General features: G+C 44.5%; 1 protein-coding gene across 1 annotated transcript in view; it reads right to left on the bottom strand.

Moving 5' to 3' along the window:
• Window positions 1-295: 295 nt before the first annotated feature.
• LOC126543394 (uncharacterized) overlaps window positions 296-13,921 on the bottom strand; it is a 33,951-nt gene continuing 20,325 nt past the window's right edge. Inside the window, exons 5-6 of the mRNA XM_055062210.2 lie at window positions 9,221-9,359; window positions 296-642 (exon numbers count right to left, since the gene is read on the bottom strand). Of these exons, the coding sequence (XP_054918185.2) occupies window positions 439-642; window positions 9,221-9,359 (343 nt within the window). The 3' untranslated portion in view covers window positions 296-438. The remainder of the gene's footprint in view (window positions 643-9,220; window positions 9,360-13,921) is intronic.

Below are 13,921 nucleotides of genomic sequence, written 5' to 3'. Positions count from 1 at the left end.
TCCGTACACGACCCTCGAGCTTCCCGACGTTCGTTTGTTTTCATAGTCTCATCGAAGAACTATTAGTTGTTTATCGGATAGCTGGTACTGTTGTATACTCAGAGCAGTAACAGCCTTTCTGTATGTTTACGTCATGGTGTAGTCATTTACCTTGTGTCGAATAGCACAGTCAATGGTCAGTTTGACCACCCATAGGGGCACGCGATCACAATGTGGGTTCGAGAAGACAGTGCGAATCAATCGACCCCACAAACGAAAGATTTGTCCTTATACTTAATTAATGAAGTTTGTTTATTTTCATCAGTCTCAATGTTCTCTTCTCCACCCCGTATTATGTTTGTTGCAATAAATTAGGCACGAAGTGCTTGGCGTTCGCACTTTTACACGAACATTTCTTTTTATATATCGCGGGATGATCCGTGAAAAATCTATATCATGTTATACCGAAGCAGCAAGACATTCATGCTTGTTTAAGAAACCCTTGCTTATGTAGTTGCGCAGTCCCCCTAAAGTCTTGAGGCGGGTAAAAGCCCCATACTTGAGGTACAACTCGGCACACGGCATGGTCGCAACGTCGTAGTCGATGTCGAAGGCGGCGATGCCAAAGTTTGTCTTTTGTTGCGCATTCTTTAGCGTGCAAACCTGGAGCGACAAGGACAAAGAGAATCAGCAGTCGAAAACTGAGAAGGTGACGAGCGGTCACACAAAGTTTTTCGCAGAACAAGGTCATCCCCATCTGCAAGAGTTTTTGGTGCACAGATTCTGCAGGAAAAAAAAAACATCGTCGTCACAGTGAATGTATACGCCACTCAGTTGAAATGTGCAGCGAATATTGTCACGCATGGGCTTGTTGCTTCTGCCTTCCCTTTTTTTTTCGAATTCTGTGCTCCGTGAACGTTTGCGGTTGACTGTAGATAGGAAAGGAACGAAGAAGTTCGGGCCTTCGTTAATATTCGCAGTTTTCTTTTTTCCAAAACAAGAAATAACAGCTTTGTTTACTTAATGTAGTACAGACATGATACATTTTTGACACTTCCTTCTTTTTTTAGTTCAATGCCCAGGATTTCGAAACCCTACTGCAGATACCAGTAAGCAAGCTTCACAGTTCCCTAAATAATGTAATATAAGACCTTTCTACAGCCAGTTTCAGTTTCGTTTCTCACGAGACGATTCTGTGGTGACGTCATGACGCAGAAGGCGATCACGTGTGAGCTGGACATCGCGACGTTTCGGCACCGATTCCGGCTCTTTCGGTCACCTACGTTTCTGCCCTTTGCGTGGCCCGATGTAGCAGCCATAGCTGAGTACAACACCACATCTGACGTCGACGAACGAATGAGCGCTGGTACTGCCATCTCGTGGCACTTTCTTCGACCACAAAGCGTTAGATGTTTTCTTTTTTTTTTTTGCCGGACGATTGGCAAATTCATTACGGGTTAACAATTGTACTTGCCAACGCTGCTGCATCATGACAGAGGCAGGACATAGTCGTTGCAATTACATTTCCTTTTCGCGCTCTAGTTGGCGCCAGGGTCCCGAGATGGCACCACGATACTACTGTAAATACTTGTGTATGCGCTGCTCAGGTGTTCTGTGAACATCAAGCTCAGAGTAAAGCTCTCCAAGGTGCCAATACATCACATCCGCCTATGGAGCGCTCTGGTATACAACTTTTCCCATTGCATTGTGTTCATTTCTGTAGATCATACCATGGACGCAGTTCCTTTCACTGTTTTTGTTCCTTTGTCGGAGAAACGAAAGAACGCAGTTCAATTACCTTTTTCTTTAATGTGGCATCCGTATCGTACGTAACGGTTCGCATCATATCAGGGTTAAACGTAAAAGCGGATTCCATATCTCCGTAATAGTTGAAGTTGGAGGTGTAGGGAACTTTGCAAACCTGCGTCAGGAGTAGAGGCACGTGAAATTTCAGAACCCCGTATAGACTCGTAAAACAGCTTTAATAAGATTTTACATTTTCCAGCCTTACTGCAACTGTGGGTGGAGATCGTACGATTTTGGTTGCAATAATGTGAAAATGAATGAATGAGTCAATGAAACACTGACATTTGGCATTCCAACACGCATTTGCCATCGTTAGGAAGCTCTAGCACTGCGTGATTAACGCGAATGCCACGTTGGTGGCACAGAGGATCTGAAGTGCGCAGACATCACCTGAAGCTCTCCCTAATCCTCTAACTAAATTACTTCCCGCCCCTTGAGTCCCATTCTGTTACTCTAATAAACGAGAGTTTATTATCTCTAGGCCAATTACGTGCTCTGCCCAATTCGTATGCAGGTTTTTTTCGTTTCGATCTCAATTAAAATACCGGTTACCCCGGTTTTCCTGTCTCGCTGTACACTACATTTCTGTCTCTTGAACTGACACCCGTCATTTTTCGTTGTTCCATCGCTCGTTGCGCGGCCATCAACCTCTTTTCGAGCTTCTTTAATACCCTCCATGTTTTTGACCAGTGATTGCAGTCAATGCAGCGATTGTACCCTCTTCTTTGCAAGAATAACGGTAAATTCCTGGTTACTACTAACAAGTTCCCATCCGTATATGCTCCATTCCCATTTTTCTTCCTCTAGAAATAAAGAGATCACACAATAGCTAGTAATATAACATGTGAACCCATTTATGCTCGTACTTTCAGCGGTTCGTCTCCATATTTTAATGGAGATGAGTCAGAGAGTGGCGGGCTGGGCAGGCGGCATTTTGGTACACAGACATCTCTTTCATATTTTTTCGGGGGGGGGGGGCAGTGCAGTTATGCACCAAGTGTGCCTTGCCCACCTCTGGCTACGCCTCTTCTGCGTACTCGAATTTTCTAGAACTTCATTGAATTGAAAACCTTTCATACGAATAGCATTTCGTCATGCGTACATTGTGTTGCTCCTTTTTACCGGTGACCGTTTTCACGGGGTCGTCTCGGTTTCGTTATCGATTTGGCGCTTCAACAGCAAAAAGGAAATGAGTAAGACTTATGCCTGATGGCGTTTTGTCAGCAGCGGGCGTGCGTACTTATCGAAGGCGCCCAGCTCATTGAGCGCCTCTTCTGTCCTTGCGTAGGAAGCGGCAAACCTCCCCTCCCTACATTCACCCCAAAGCCTTGCGCGCGACGGAAGACGGCGCGCTTCTTCCCCGCTTTCCGCCGTTGCGTGCGCGAGACTGAGCCGCGATCGCCGGATCACGTGACCTCGCACGCTTTCACTCGCACATACAGCGTACGGCGCGCGGCGTCGATTTTATCACCCTTGCATTTTATACAGAACCTCAAGGCCACGGCGACGCCATAAATGCGCCTTGAGTCTCCATATAATTGTTATCGCAGTAAAGAAAGAGGAGTGCGAGAACCTCAACATCTGGATGCAGCACTGCGATCCCTATCGTCCATCTCCTGTACATAAAGTCATTTCACCCGTATCAACATTTCACGCATGATTTCCAGCAAAATTTCGTTACATCAGGCGAGACGTTCGGTTCACTTCCTTGCTTCGAGGTTTTCAGTGCATTGGGTTCTATGAATGCGTGTGGGGAAATTTGAAAAAAAAAACACTTCGTTAATTTGAAAATTTCGTAAAGAGGCGTTTCGTAAGATCGGGGTCTGACAGTATTACGCATTCCCCCCCCCCCCCCCCCATGTCAATGACTATAATGAGTTGAAACTAAATCAAGAGCAGCAACCCTTACACGTCAGTGAATTACAGATTTCCCTAATGCCAGGAGAAATTTGGCTACCTCGAGGGCACTAACTTGTACTTCGGCATGTCCCCATTGGCGAACACATATGCAGAAATTCTAGAGGAAGCTTCGGCTCGGCAGCTCGTATGTAAATGCGTCGGAACAGAAATCATTTTTCATTTTTTGCAACTGCTGCACGAAATTTGATGCTGTTTGTTGCATTTAAAAAGAAAATTTGGAATCTAGTGACTGAATGAAACTAAAGCTTTTGTCAGGACGTAAATTTTTAAACAAATATCGTTATAATAACAAATTTTCAAGAACCCAGGAATCAAAGTTACAACTTCGTAACTCGGCAATAAAAACAGTATCCCATTTCTTTAAACTGCGCCTAATGATATGTTCAATGTGGACGAGATTCATGCATTACATATACGCTGACCTGAAAATAACAGCTAAATTGTGAGGAATGCAGCAATTTGCAAAACCTAAGTAACCATTTTCACATCTTTACCTAAGTTATAAACTGATATGCCATATTTGTTCATTAGAGATGCTCTAACAAACTAAGCACGAAATTCCGATATCTCATTTGGTTCAGCGTTACAAATTTGTAAAGGTTGTTATTCTTTTATTTAACCTCGCCAATTTTCCGTAATCTTGTTTAAACATTCGCGATTCCAATAAAAAATTTTGCTTCCTAGAGTCACTAGAATTCGAAATTGTCTCTTAAACGCAACAAATTTATTTCAAATAACTGAGGCGGTTGTCTCAATAATGCATTTGTGCGCTTTACATGTACTTGAATAGGCAAATTGGAGTTGACCCCGAGTTAAAGCTCCCTTCTAAATGTAGGGTTTGCACCATACAATGCAACCACCATACAATGCAATCACGGAGCATATTAAGACATCACCAAACGTGGTCCCAGATTTCACATTCATTTGACAACTTATTTGCTGCGTTTTACGATGGGATTTCCAAAAGACCGCCCCTGGTGCGTCGTCACAAGTTGGGAGCTGTGTATAGCCCCGGGACATGCGACGACGTTGTCGTGTCCAACAGGATGTTGTACACCTTGCACAAGGATAAGGTGCGTGTACTTTCCCCACGCGTGTCTGCAGCGGCGCTGCGCAAACTTCGAACACGTGATCACCATTGCGCGCGTGACGCCATGTTAGGGCTTTATACAAATTGTAAAAAGATTTGAACCACAGAGGTACGGCGGCGCTGTGGACGGTTTCAATGCAATCGCGTGGCGTCAAATACAAACTCTACTCGAACGACTTTTTCTCGGGACCTGGCGGCAAGATTCCTGTATTTTACTTTCCGAAAATAGATCGAAAACCCGTGAGGGAGCAAGGAGAAACGTCGTCAGGGGAGAGGAGTCCGGGACGCGACGCGCCTCGCGCCTGTCTCCGCACAACCTCAATGCGCGCGTGGCGCGCCACCTGTCGGGGCAGCGCCGTACATTGAGAGGAGGGGGTCTTCTGTGTTTGCCGCAAGATGGCTCTGCGTGTGCAGAAACAAGCACAATACGTCTGTGCGTCCGTCTGCTCTATTTATGTGAAGTCTGCGCCGCGACCGCCCCATGTTTGTATAAACATGTTGCTTGTCCGTGCTCAATATCAGTATGGTGTGGTCGGAATTTCTTTCTTTTTTTCTTGCTCCACTACTGGAGACAACTGACAAAAACAATTCGCGCGCAAAAATGTGTGCGCTGAGAGCCGAGGGGTTATTTTTGCAGGTTGATAAGAGACCCAGTTGGCAATAACAACTACTCTATAAACGGTACTGGGCCATTAGGATAGTGTTGGGTCTGAGAAAGGAGACCCTGGCTCATTTAAAGGGTCACGGTGTCGTTTTTTAAATGCGCACATCTGCCATTTGCCTATCCACTGTCGAAACGCGCTGTCGTGTTGTGAACGTACCGCTGCAGGTGAAATATCGCTCACGCCTTCGTAGTTCTGGCATTCCTGGAACGGCTGGTACGTAGACACGTTGGCGCCAGAAATGTCCCTCGGCATGTAGTAGCGGGCTCTTAGTGTGACAGAGACTGCCGTATCCAATTTCGCGTCGACCGTTTCGTGTATCCGTAAAATGTAGGCTAACGCGTCCTCCTGGAACAGTGTAGGCAGACAACTTAGCGTAGAATATAACATGAAATGTCGCAATTTTGCCTGAAAGGAGAAGCAAAAATTGTGATAGCAAATTAATGGACAGCTATATGAGGTGAGGATAGTAGTTTTATCGGCCGTATAAAGTTGTAAACATAGGCATACTAACTAAATTAAGAAGCATAGTGTCACGCGCGCACAAGTAAGCATGATCTCATTCGATAACTGCGGAAAGTCGCTGTCAAAACGATGCAGGGAAGAAACGCGGCAGCAGCAGCGAGCGAATTGGCCTTCGTGTGGCCACCCGAAGTAAGGCGCCCCCCCCCCCCCCCCTCCACGCCTCCCGAAGCCCTGCGTGCAAGGAAAGGCGGCGCGTTTCTGGCCGCTTTCCGGCGTTGCGTGCGCGAGATTTCGCATGTTTTCACATCTTTTCAATCGCACATACAGCGTACGGCGCGCGGCGACGATTTTATCGCCCTTGGACATTATACGGAACCTGACGGCGACGCCGACACGGATGGCAGACATACGCCTGGAGTGTTTCCAGCAAGCTATACGTACACATCGCGTGTTTACTTCTTCCGGCGAATGGAGAAAGCCTGCAAAATATGGAAAAGAAATACGTGACTGCGGCCCTGTACGCACGGGATAGCAGCGCCAGCGAACAGCTTCTATGGGAAAGGAAGCTCAGGCTCACCGTTCAAGGCAAGAGCGTTACCTTTAACTTGACGCGCAGTGATCACCCAGAGCTGTTCGCGCATCGTGGAAAGAACATGCGTCTGTTATCACCGCCGCTAGGCCCAGTAACACCTGCACAGCTTGCTTTGCCGCTGAGACTGTTTCGTAGCGCTGCTGTCCCGTGACCACGGGTGCGCAGTCGCGTGATATGTTTTCGTGTTTCGCGTTTTTTTTTTTCTAGAGTTACCGGAAGAGGTAAACACGCGATGCCCATCTTGGTGGAAGCACTTTATTTTTGCGTCTCTTAAGATTCCCTATATAACCCCCTACTCGACATTCTGACAATTAGAAAAACAGTTCAGAAGTTAGCTAATATTTTCTTTGTTTTTATTATACAAAACGTCAGTGATTGGAAATTATTGGTGGTTTCTCAATACGACTGTAAGCAACGTGCACGTAGTCTTATTCGCGTGAAATAATTCGCCTCTTTTTGTTCAACTCAGTGTATGATGGGTGAGACGCCCGGTATATATTGGGTGTATATACACCTATAGTGTATATACACCTATAAAATATACAGCTTTTTAGTGTATATTCCATACACACTAAGGAGGATTTCATCCATAAAGGCACTGGTATATCTCACACGGCTAACACCACACTTAAGGCGTAAGACACAATTGTTACTGGGACAAACGAAGTTTTCCTTCCTTAACGATTATTTTGTGTCAAAATTGCCGTGACCACACGAAAACAAACGACACAAAACAAAAATTTTCACGTCAGACGTTTCGGTGCACACCAGAGGGCCAGAATCAGCGCACTGTTTTCAGCTACGTCTTCTCTCATCGGGGGTCTCGTTCGAGCTCGTTCTCGTGTACGGTAACTTCAATTTTCTTTTTTCGGCCATAAACGAAGACTAAATAGAAACACTGAGTCAGTTTAGATAAAGTATTGTCGAAGACCGCTCTACTTTCGTTGATGCAGCTGTAATAGGTTGATTATTCGAAGAGAAAGTCGCGGCCAGAGATTTATTCTCGAACTTCAAGCCGAAACCTCAGGGACGGTACGTCGGTGTGACGTCACGGATTCCGAAGCATCTGTTCGCATTTCAGCCCCCAATGTGGTTCAGTAAAAGTTCTTGGAACTTCCAAAGTTCAGCCTCTGGCTTTCTTTTAGAATGCGATCTAGCTCGATTTTGGCCGATGAAAATCTAACTTTGCCCGAGCTGAGGGCGTCAAAATCCATTTACATCGCGGTTACCTGATGGGGGATCTACAAGGCGGTATCACAACCCTCCATTTTGGCGTGCTTTTTTATTTACCAAGCGTCTTGCCGCGGTAAGGATGGTTTTTTTTTGTAATGAGGAAGGGTGGGTTACTAACAAGAGTGGTTGCTTAGGGGCTATGGTGTTCGGCTGCTAAGCACGCGGTCGCGGGATCAAATCCCGGCCACGGCGACCGCATTACGACGGGGCGAAAACACCCATTCACTTTGATTTAGGTGCACGTTAAAGAACACCAGGTGGTCCAAATTATTCCGGAGTCCCTCACTATGGTGTGCTTCAAACCAGATCGCGGTTTAGACACGTAAAATCATGTGATTGAAACACAGATCAAATAGATTTTCTCTTTAGCGTCCATTTAAGGTTAGGGCGTCGCTAGATATGGGACAAGTCAGTACCCTTAACCGTGCGAAACTGTTATGCTGGAGCAAGTTTCAGTTAGTTGAGGAAATAAATTACTTGTTTAATAATTACTATACTTAATAATCGCATTAAAATATCACAATTCAATTTTTTTTCTACCAAGTGCATGTACTCTCATGTGCTCTTCTATCTCTTCTAACTCTAGCTCTTCAGCTCTTCTAACTTTCCTTCATGCAGAATAGTTGTGGGGATATTATGACAAGCGGTATCACCACAATTTTCAACTGTTTGCAGTTGGCAACGCGGGAATCTTAAGCGGCAACGCCTAAAACGCTATGTATCAGTTATTTCTATCCTCGCTACGTTAGGCTTGATAATACTGGAGTACTTATATCGAAATTCCTTCTTCGTTTTTCTTTTCGTCCACGAACAAATCTAATTGATCTGATTGCACCTTACACAATGCCTTGCATTGTACATTGTTCTTTTTCTTGTGACGACGCTCTTTTTTTTTCCGTTCCCTTGAATGTTTGTATTTCTTATAAGCACCGAATAAACAAATCTACTCCTTCCTGGGCCACGTATGTTCGCCTGCAGTATTGCGTAAATAAATACGATAAAAATAAAAAAGCCCCACTGTTAAGTGTACACTCAGATTCTTACCACCTTAAGGGTGCTCGTTTGTCCAATGGCAAACACCTTCTTACCCTTACGGCTGAAACGAAGTTTATTATGAACAAGTTCAAGCTCAAACGCCATCTTGGATCGATAGAAGCCGTATAGATTAAAACTGTGCATTAATTCTGACCACCTGGTGCGCACCGAGATATCTGACTAGAGAGTTTGACAGTCATAGTTTAGCGGTAGAAGTTTGTTTCATGCACTTTTATTGTTGTCCATGGCAGCTGTAATATTTATTTTCCTCAAACTTTTGCAAAAAGAAAAGAGGAAGGGTCATCTGTCCCCGCCAAGGACTCAATAATACCTCTTATCAGAATGCGGGTGTTCATCACGGGAGAAACAAGCACCTTACACCCATAAGCATTACACGCCCATAAGGGCGCTATAAGTGTTCAGCGTGTAAGCACTCACCATGGACGTTTCATAAGCCACGAAGCCTCCGTCCGGTTTAGCTATAATGCTGGGTGGCAGAATGATGCAGTTGGAGAGGTTCTTGTCTTCGTAAGGCACGTGGACATTGACAATGAGAAGAGATGGCTTGAACGTGTCCCTGCGAATCAGAAATTTGCATTACTGCGCCACGCGTTGAACTTCCTTTTTTTGCAACAATCGCGCCCCGCGTCGCACAACCACGGACTCGTAGCGCGCGGTCTTGTTTTAAAGCGAAGCCTTTTTTTTTTTTGCGAACGTTTCCGGCCTCTCCTGACCGAGAGTGCTGCTGCTAGCTGTGTTACCGAATAGATCATACATAGCAAGAAAATGAATTGCTTGTCTCATTGTGGGATCGAATTAGCAGGACTTGTTCTTGTACCCATTGGCTCTTAATAATAATAATAATAATAGTAATAATACTAATAATTAATAATAATAATAATCCTATCTTGGTCCCCTACAGTAGGAAGGCCTCTCCCAGTGATATCCAATCCCCCTGACTCAAGCAAGGCGACAAGATAGCCCACCGATGAAGGGCTAAACAGAACTGTCTCCGCTTGTGGCTGGTCTTTGTGAGGACATACTGCGACGGAATCAGTGATGACGTGGCTTGGTCTGGCTATTTCAACATGATGGCGGCGTGCAAGAGGCCTCCCTTGATGTCCTGCGACGCTTGTTTTTAGCTGATCTTGCAGCAGGGCTTTCTATTCTGGCCAATTTCCTCATTTCGTCACACCACCAAGTTCTCTAACATCCTCGACTGCGCTTTTTTCTCTTAGTGCTCTTCCTGTAATTGTACTAGACCACTGGTGATTTGCCTTACGCATTACATGTCCTGCCTGACGCCATTTGTCGCTCTTAAATGCCAACTGCAATGAAATTCCACTTTGGCTAAACTTTTTATAAATGAGCAGTGCATAACACTAAAGCAACCTTGACAAAGCTGCAGGGCTGGTAAGTGCATTGTTTTCGTGTTTAGCAGCCTTTAAACAGCACCTAAGCAGACGACACGTGCCCCTGGTGGTTGTCGCTATGACACAAGTCCCTACACTGCGCCTCAGAGCGCAAGCGGGAAGCTGCGGGCACCGCCTTATATCTCGGAGGCCCTGCTGATGAGCCGCACTTTCTAGGAAGTGCGTCACTTCCGGTAAACGGTGATAGCGTCATGTTTTTTCGTTTCCGTATCAAAGACGGTTGTTTTTGCGAGATTTACGACCGCTCATAATTCAAACGTCAAATTTGTCACAGTGGCTCCTCGGTACCTTCATTATCTTACATTGGGTTTTTTACGCGATCCGAAATTTCGGTACAGATGACCTCAAGGGACACCAAAGGCAAACGTTAAATCAATCTAAACTGATAGATTAATGTTCGAGGACGTCTAAAGTGTCAGCGTTATCGTGAACAAAGCTTTACTAATTGCAAAATTGAGGAAAATGCAGGACCCGATTCGAAACTCCCCCAGGACATTCAAGTACTAGGCCGAAGACATAGGCATTTCTCACTATAATTCTGCCACTAGTACTCAACCACTCGTAATAAAGAAAAAAGATCATTGCATAATAAGACGGAACAATAAGTTACTTACACAGTTCTATTCAATCTTTAGAAAAAAAAAAAATTGACGTTACCCTTGGCAACGTCGCTGGCGGTCGAAATGTTTCGTTATCGCTCGGCTCCGCGCCTCCCGCGCATTCGCGCTTCGGTAGTTTCACTATCGCTTAGTGCCGCACTAGTGTTGGGGGCTCGCGAAACTCACGCAAAATGCAAGTAGCAAGAGAGTGCCACGTTCATGTGTTGTCTCGGAATGCCCGAACGGTCCACCCACGCCACATGACGAAGACCAGCTGCGGTGGCGAATCCAACGTTCCGTCGTGGCTCGGTTTCTCCCGTGGCCGCTCGCGTACGTTTTGCGCAAGAAGCCGTGGAGCCACCTTGCGAGCGCCATTTTAGTCACCGATGGCAGTAAAGGGTCGTGGTGCCGTGTGCAACGTCACCATTCGTCGTTCGGGGCCGGGCGATTTGAATTGCGCCAGAGGTATGCAGACCCTTACGACGTGTTTTCTTTTTTCCAAAACTAAATATTTTCTTTGGCAAGAAACAATTGAGTACTGCGAGGTTTCCTGGTATGGTAATTCAACAGTTCACGTTGACCTAATATTAGCCTTCAGTATCTCTTTAAAGGCAAAGCTGGAGCCCAATTTCGATGCCGTCGATACACGATTCAAATACGTCTAAAACAACTCAGAAACGGTACAATTTTCATAAAATTTGTTGCGTTTGAGAAAGAACGTTTAAATTCTTGCGACTGTTCGAGGTGGACTTTTCATTTAAGCTCCGAATTCTTCTAAGTGCCGAAAATCTACAGTTTCTAAGGATATAACCAAGAAGTTTATAAATCTAACTCTGTACCCAGAAGTAATATCGTGGCACTATAAACTGCATCCGTTAGAAAACACAAAGCGACCAAATTTCATACAGCATATTATATGATACTGAAATTTGTTACAATGTTTACAAGAGTTTTGCAACAGCCCTACTCACATAATAGTGGTGCAATTAGGAGCCATGCATATTACATCACTTTTGTCCACCATTAGATGCGAGTTCCATATTTGTGATATCATTTTTATTGATGAGTTACAGAGTTGTAAACCTAATTGTTTCCTTTCCTGAAAATTTGCAATTATCAACAATTTTTATAAAAAGAACCACGGCCTAAATAAAACTTCGCTACCAATAGTCCCTAGATTTTCACTCTTTTCAAAATTCGACAAACCTCATCAAACTTGGTTTAGGGGAAAAACGATTTGTCCTTCGCCATATATTCAGATAGGAGTGCCCGAGCTGCAGCTTTCTCTTAAATCTCAACTAGAATATCAGTGACGCCCGTTCGGTCTCATATTCTACGCCGCCGTCTTGCAACCTATTAAAAATGCACCCAAAATTTCTCGTTCCGTCGCCCGATCTTTGGGTGGTCCTTAAGAGGAAGTTTTAGCTCGGGTGCTTCTAAATACATGTAAAAGGAGAATTCGTTTTTCCGGGCAACCACCGCACCTACTTTGACGAGATTTGCTGCATATAAAATAAAAACTTAAAATCTAGTGACTTTTGGTTTCGAGTTTTCGATTTAGGTCATTCATTCTTTATTAAAGATTGGCGAAAATCTGAAATTTTCAGAAGACGAAACTAGAAAATTGAGAACTCTGTAGCTCAGCAATGAAAAACGATATCACAATTCGGTGAATTTCATCTAACAGTTCATCTAAAGCGGACGAAATTGATATGTTACAGGTGAATCTGAAAAGAATTCAGTAATATGGGAATACATCTTTTCTAGAATTTTGTACACAACGTAACGAATTCATGTAAGATATAAGTTTACATGTCGAATTTGTCCGATTTGAATGATCTAATGCATTCCGTTTACAATACCACCATATCTGTTTTTGATGCAGCGCTATCAATTTGTAAACTTCGTGCTTCTATTTATTTTTTCGAACTTTCGAATTATTGAAAATTCTTTTAACGAAATTCAGGCCACAAATCGAAATTACCCTTCCAACAGTCACTAGAATTTAAGGTTCTCTCTCAAATGGAACAAATTTCATTAAAATTGGTCAAGCTGTTGTCTCAGAAAAGCGTTTTTGCATTTTACATGTATTTGAATTGGCCGCGTCGCACTTGGGCCTGAGCCAAAGCTAGCTCTAGCTCGGGCCCAACTGTGGTCGTCTGGGGGCAATTTGAATTGCTCTGGAGCAGTGCAGCCGTCTCAATCGCCATGTTCTCTTGAACCAAGCCTCTTCCTGACACGAAACCACCACCGCAAGGCTTCGGGAATTGTATTTTAACGGTCCAGGTTCACCTAATAGTTACCTTTAGTGTTTTTTTAGTGTACCGAGAAGACCAAGAACAGGTTCTTGCTAATCCTCATTTTTGTATACTACAGCGGGCCCACTTCTGTATTTATTTCCGTCTTCTCGTATCAACAGTTTTATGTTCCTCATCATAGCACAGCGTTGGTCTTGTCACTTATCTCGCGCCCGTCTCGTGAACGCTACGGTTATTGCTTTAAGCGTGAAATATACTCTCTGCATTCTAGCGTATAGCTAGTGAATAGCGTAGTGCGTGCGTCGGGAGCTCCCGTGCCGATTTTCCCTCTGCAACAGAGTCACCTAGCCAAACATTTTTTTTTTTTTTCGCGTTGCGGTTTTCGACTTCTTTCACCGAAAACGGTTCAGTTCCAATTCAACTCCAGTGCGAAAAAATCAACAACGGTTCAAACCGGTTCAAGCTCATTAATATAACTGAAAGAACAATTACAGGAAAGCAGCGCAAATTTCACATTTACCCTTTACAAAAAAACACGACGCTGCTGCACTTAAAGATTGCGCCTGTTGTTTGTTTTCGGCAGTTACAGAATAATTATGTAGATCCAACACCACTGTTGCAATCTGTGCAAACTTTCGGCAGTGGCGAGATTGTGAATGCACGATTACGACGCTGGCGAAAATATTCACCAGTAGCGAAGCGGGATACACTTGTGTACTACAAAATGAACGCTGTGTTTGTTGTGTTTTGCCCCTCCCTCTTCCTCCGCTCACCCAGCAATCCGCCATAGCCGCCCGCGTGCACAGGAATTTGCAGCAAGGAAAAGCGAGGAAAAGCAACTTCCCAAAA

This window comes from Dermacentor andersoni, chromosome 10 (assembly GCF_023375885.2).
Source record: "Dermacentor andersoni chromosome 10, qqDerAnde1_hic_scaffold, whole genome shotgun sequence".
Lineage (NCBI taxonomy): Eukaryota > Metazoa > Arthropoda > Arachnida > Ixodida > Ixodidae > Dermacentor > Dermacentor andersoni.
This window is presented reverse-complemented; position numbering and strand designations above follow the sequence as displayed.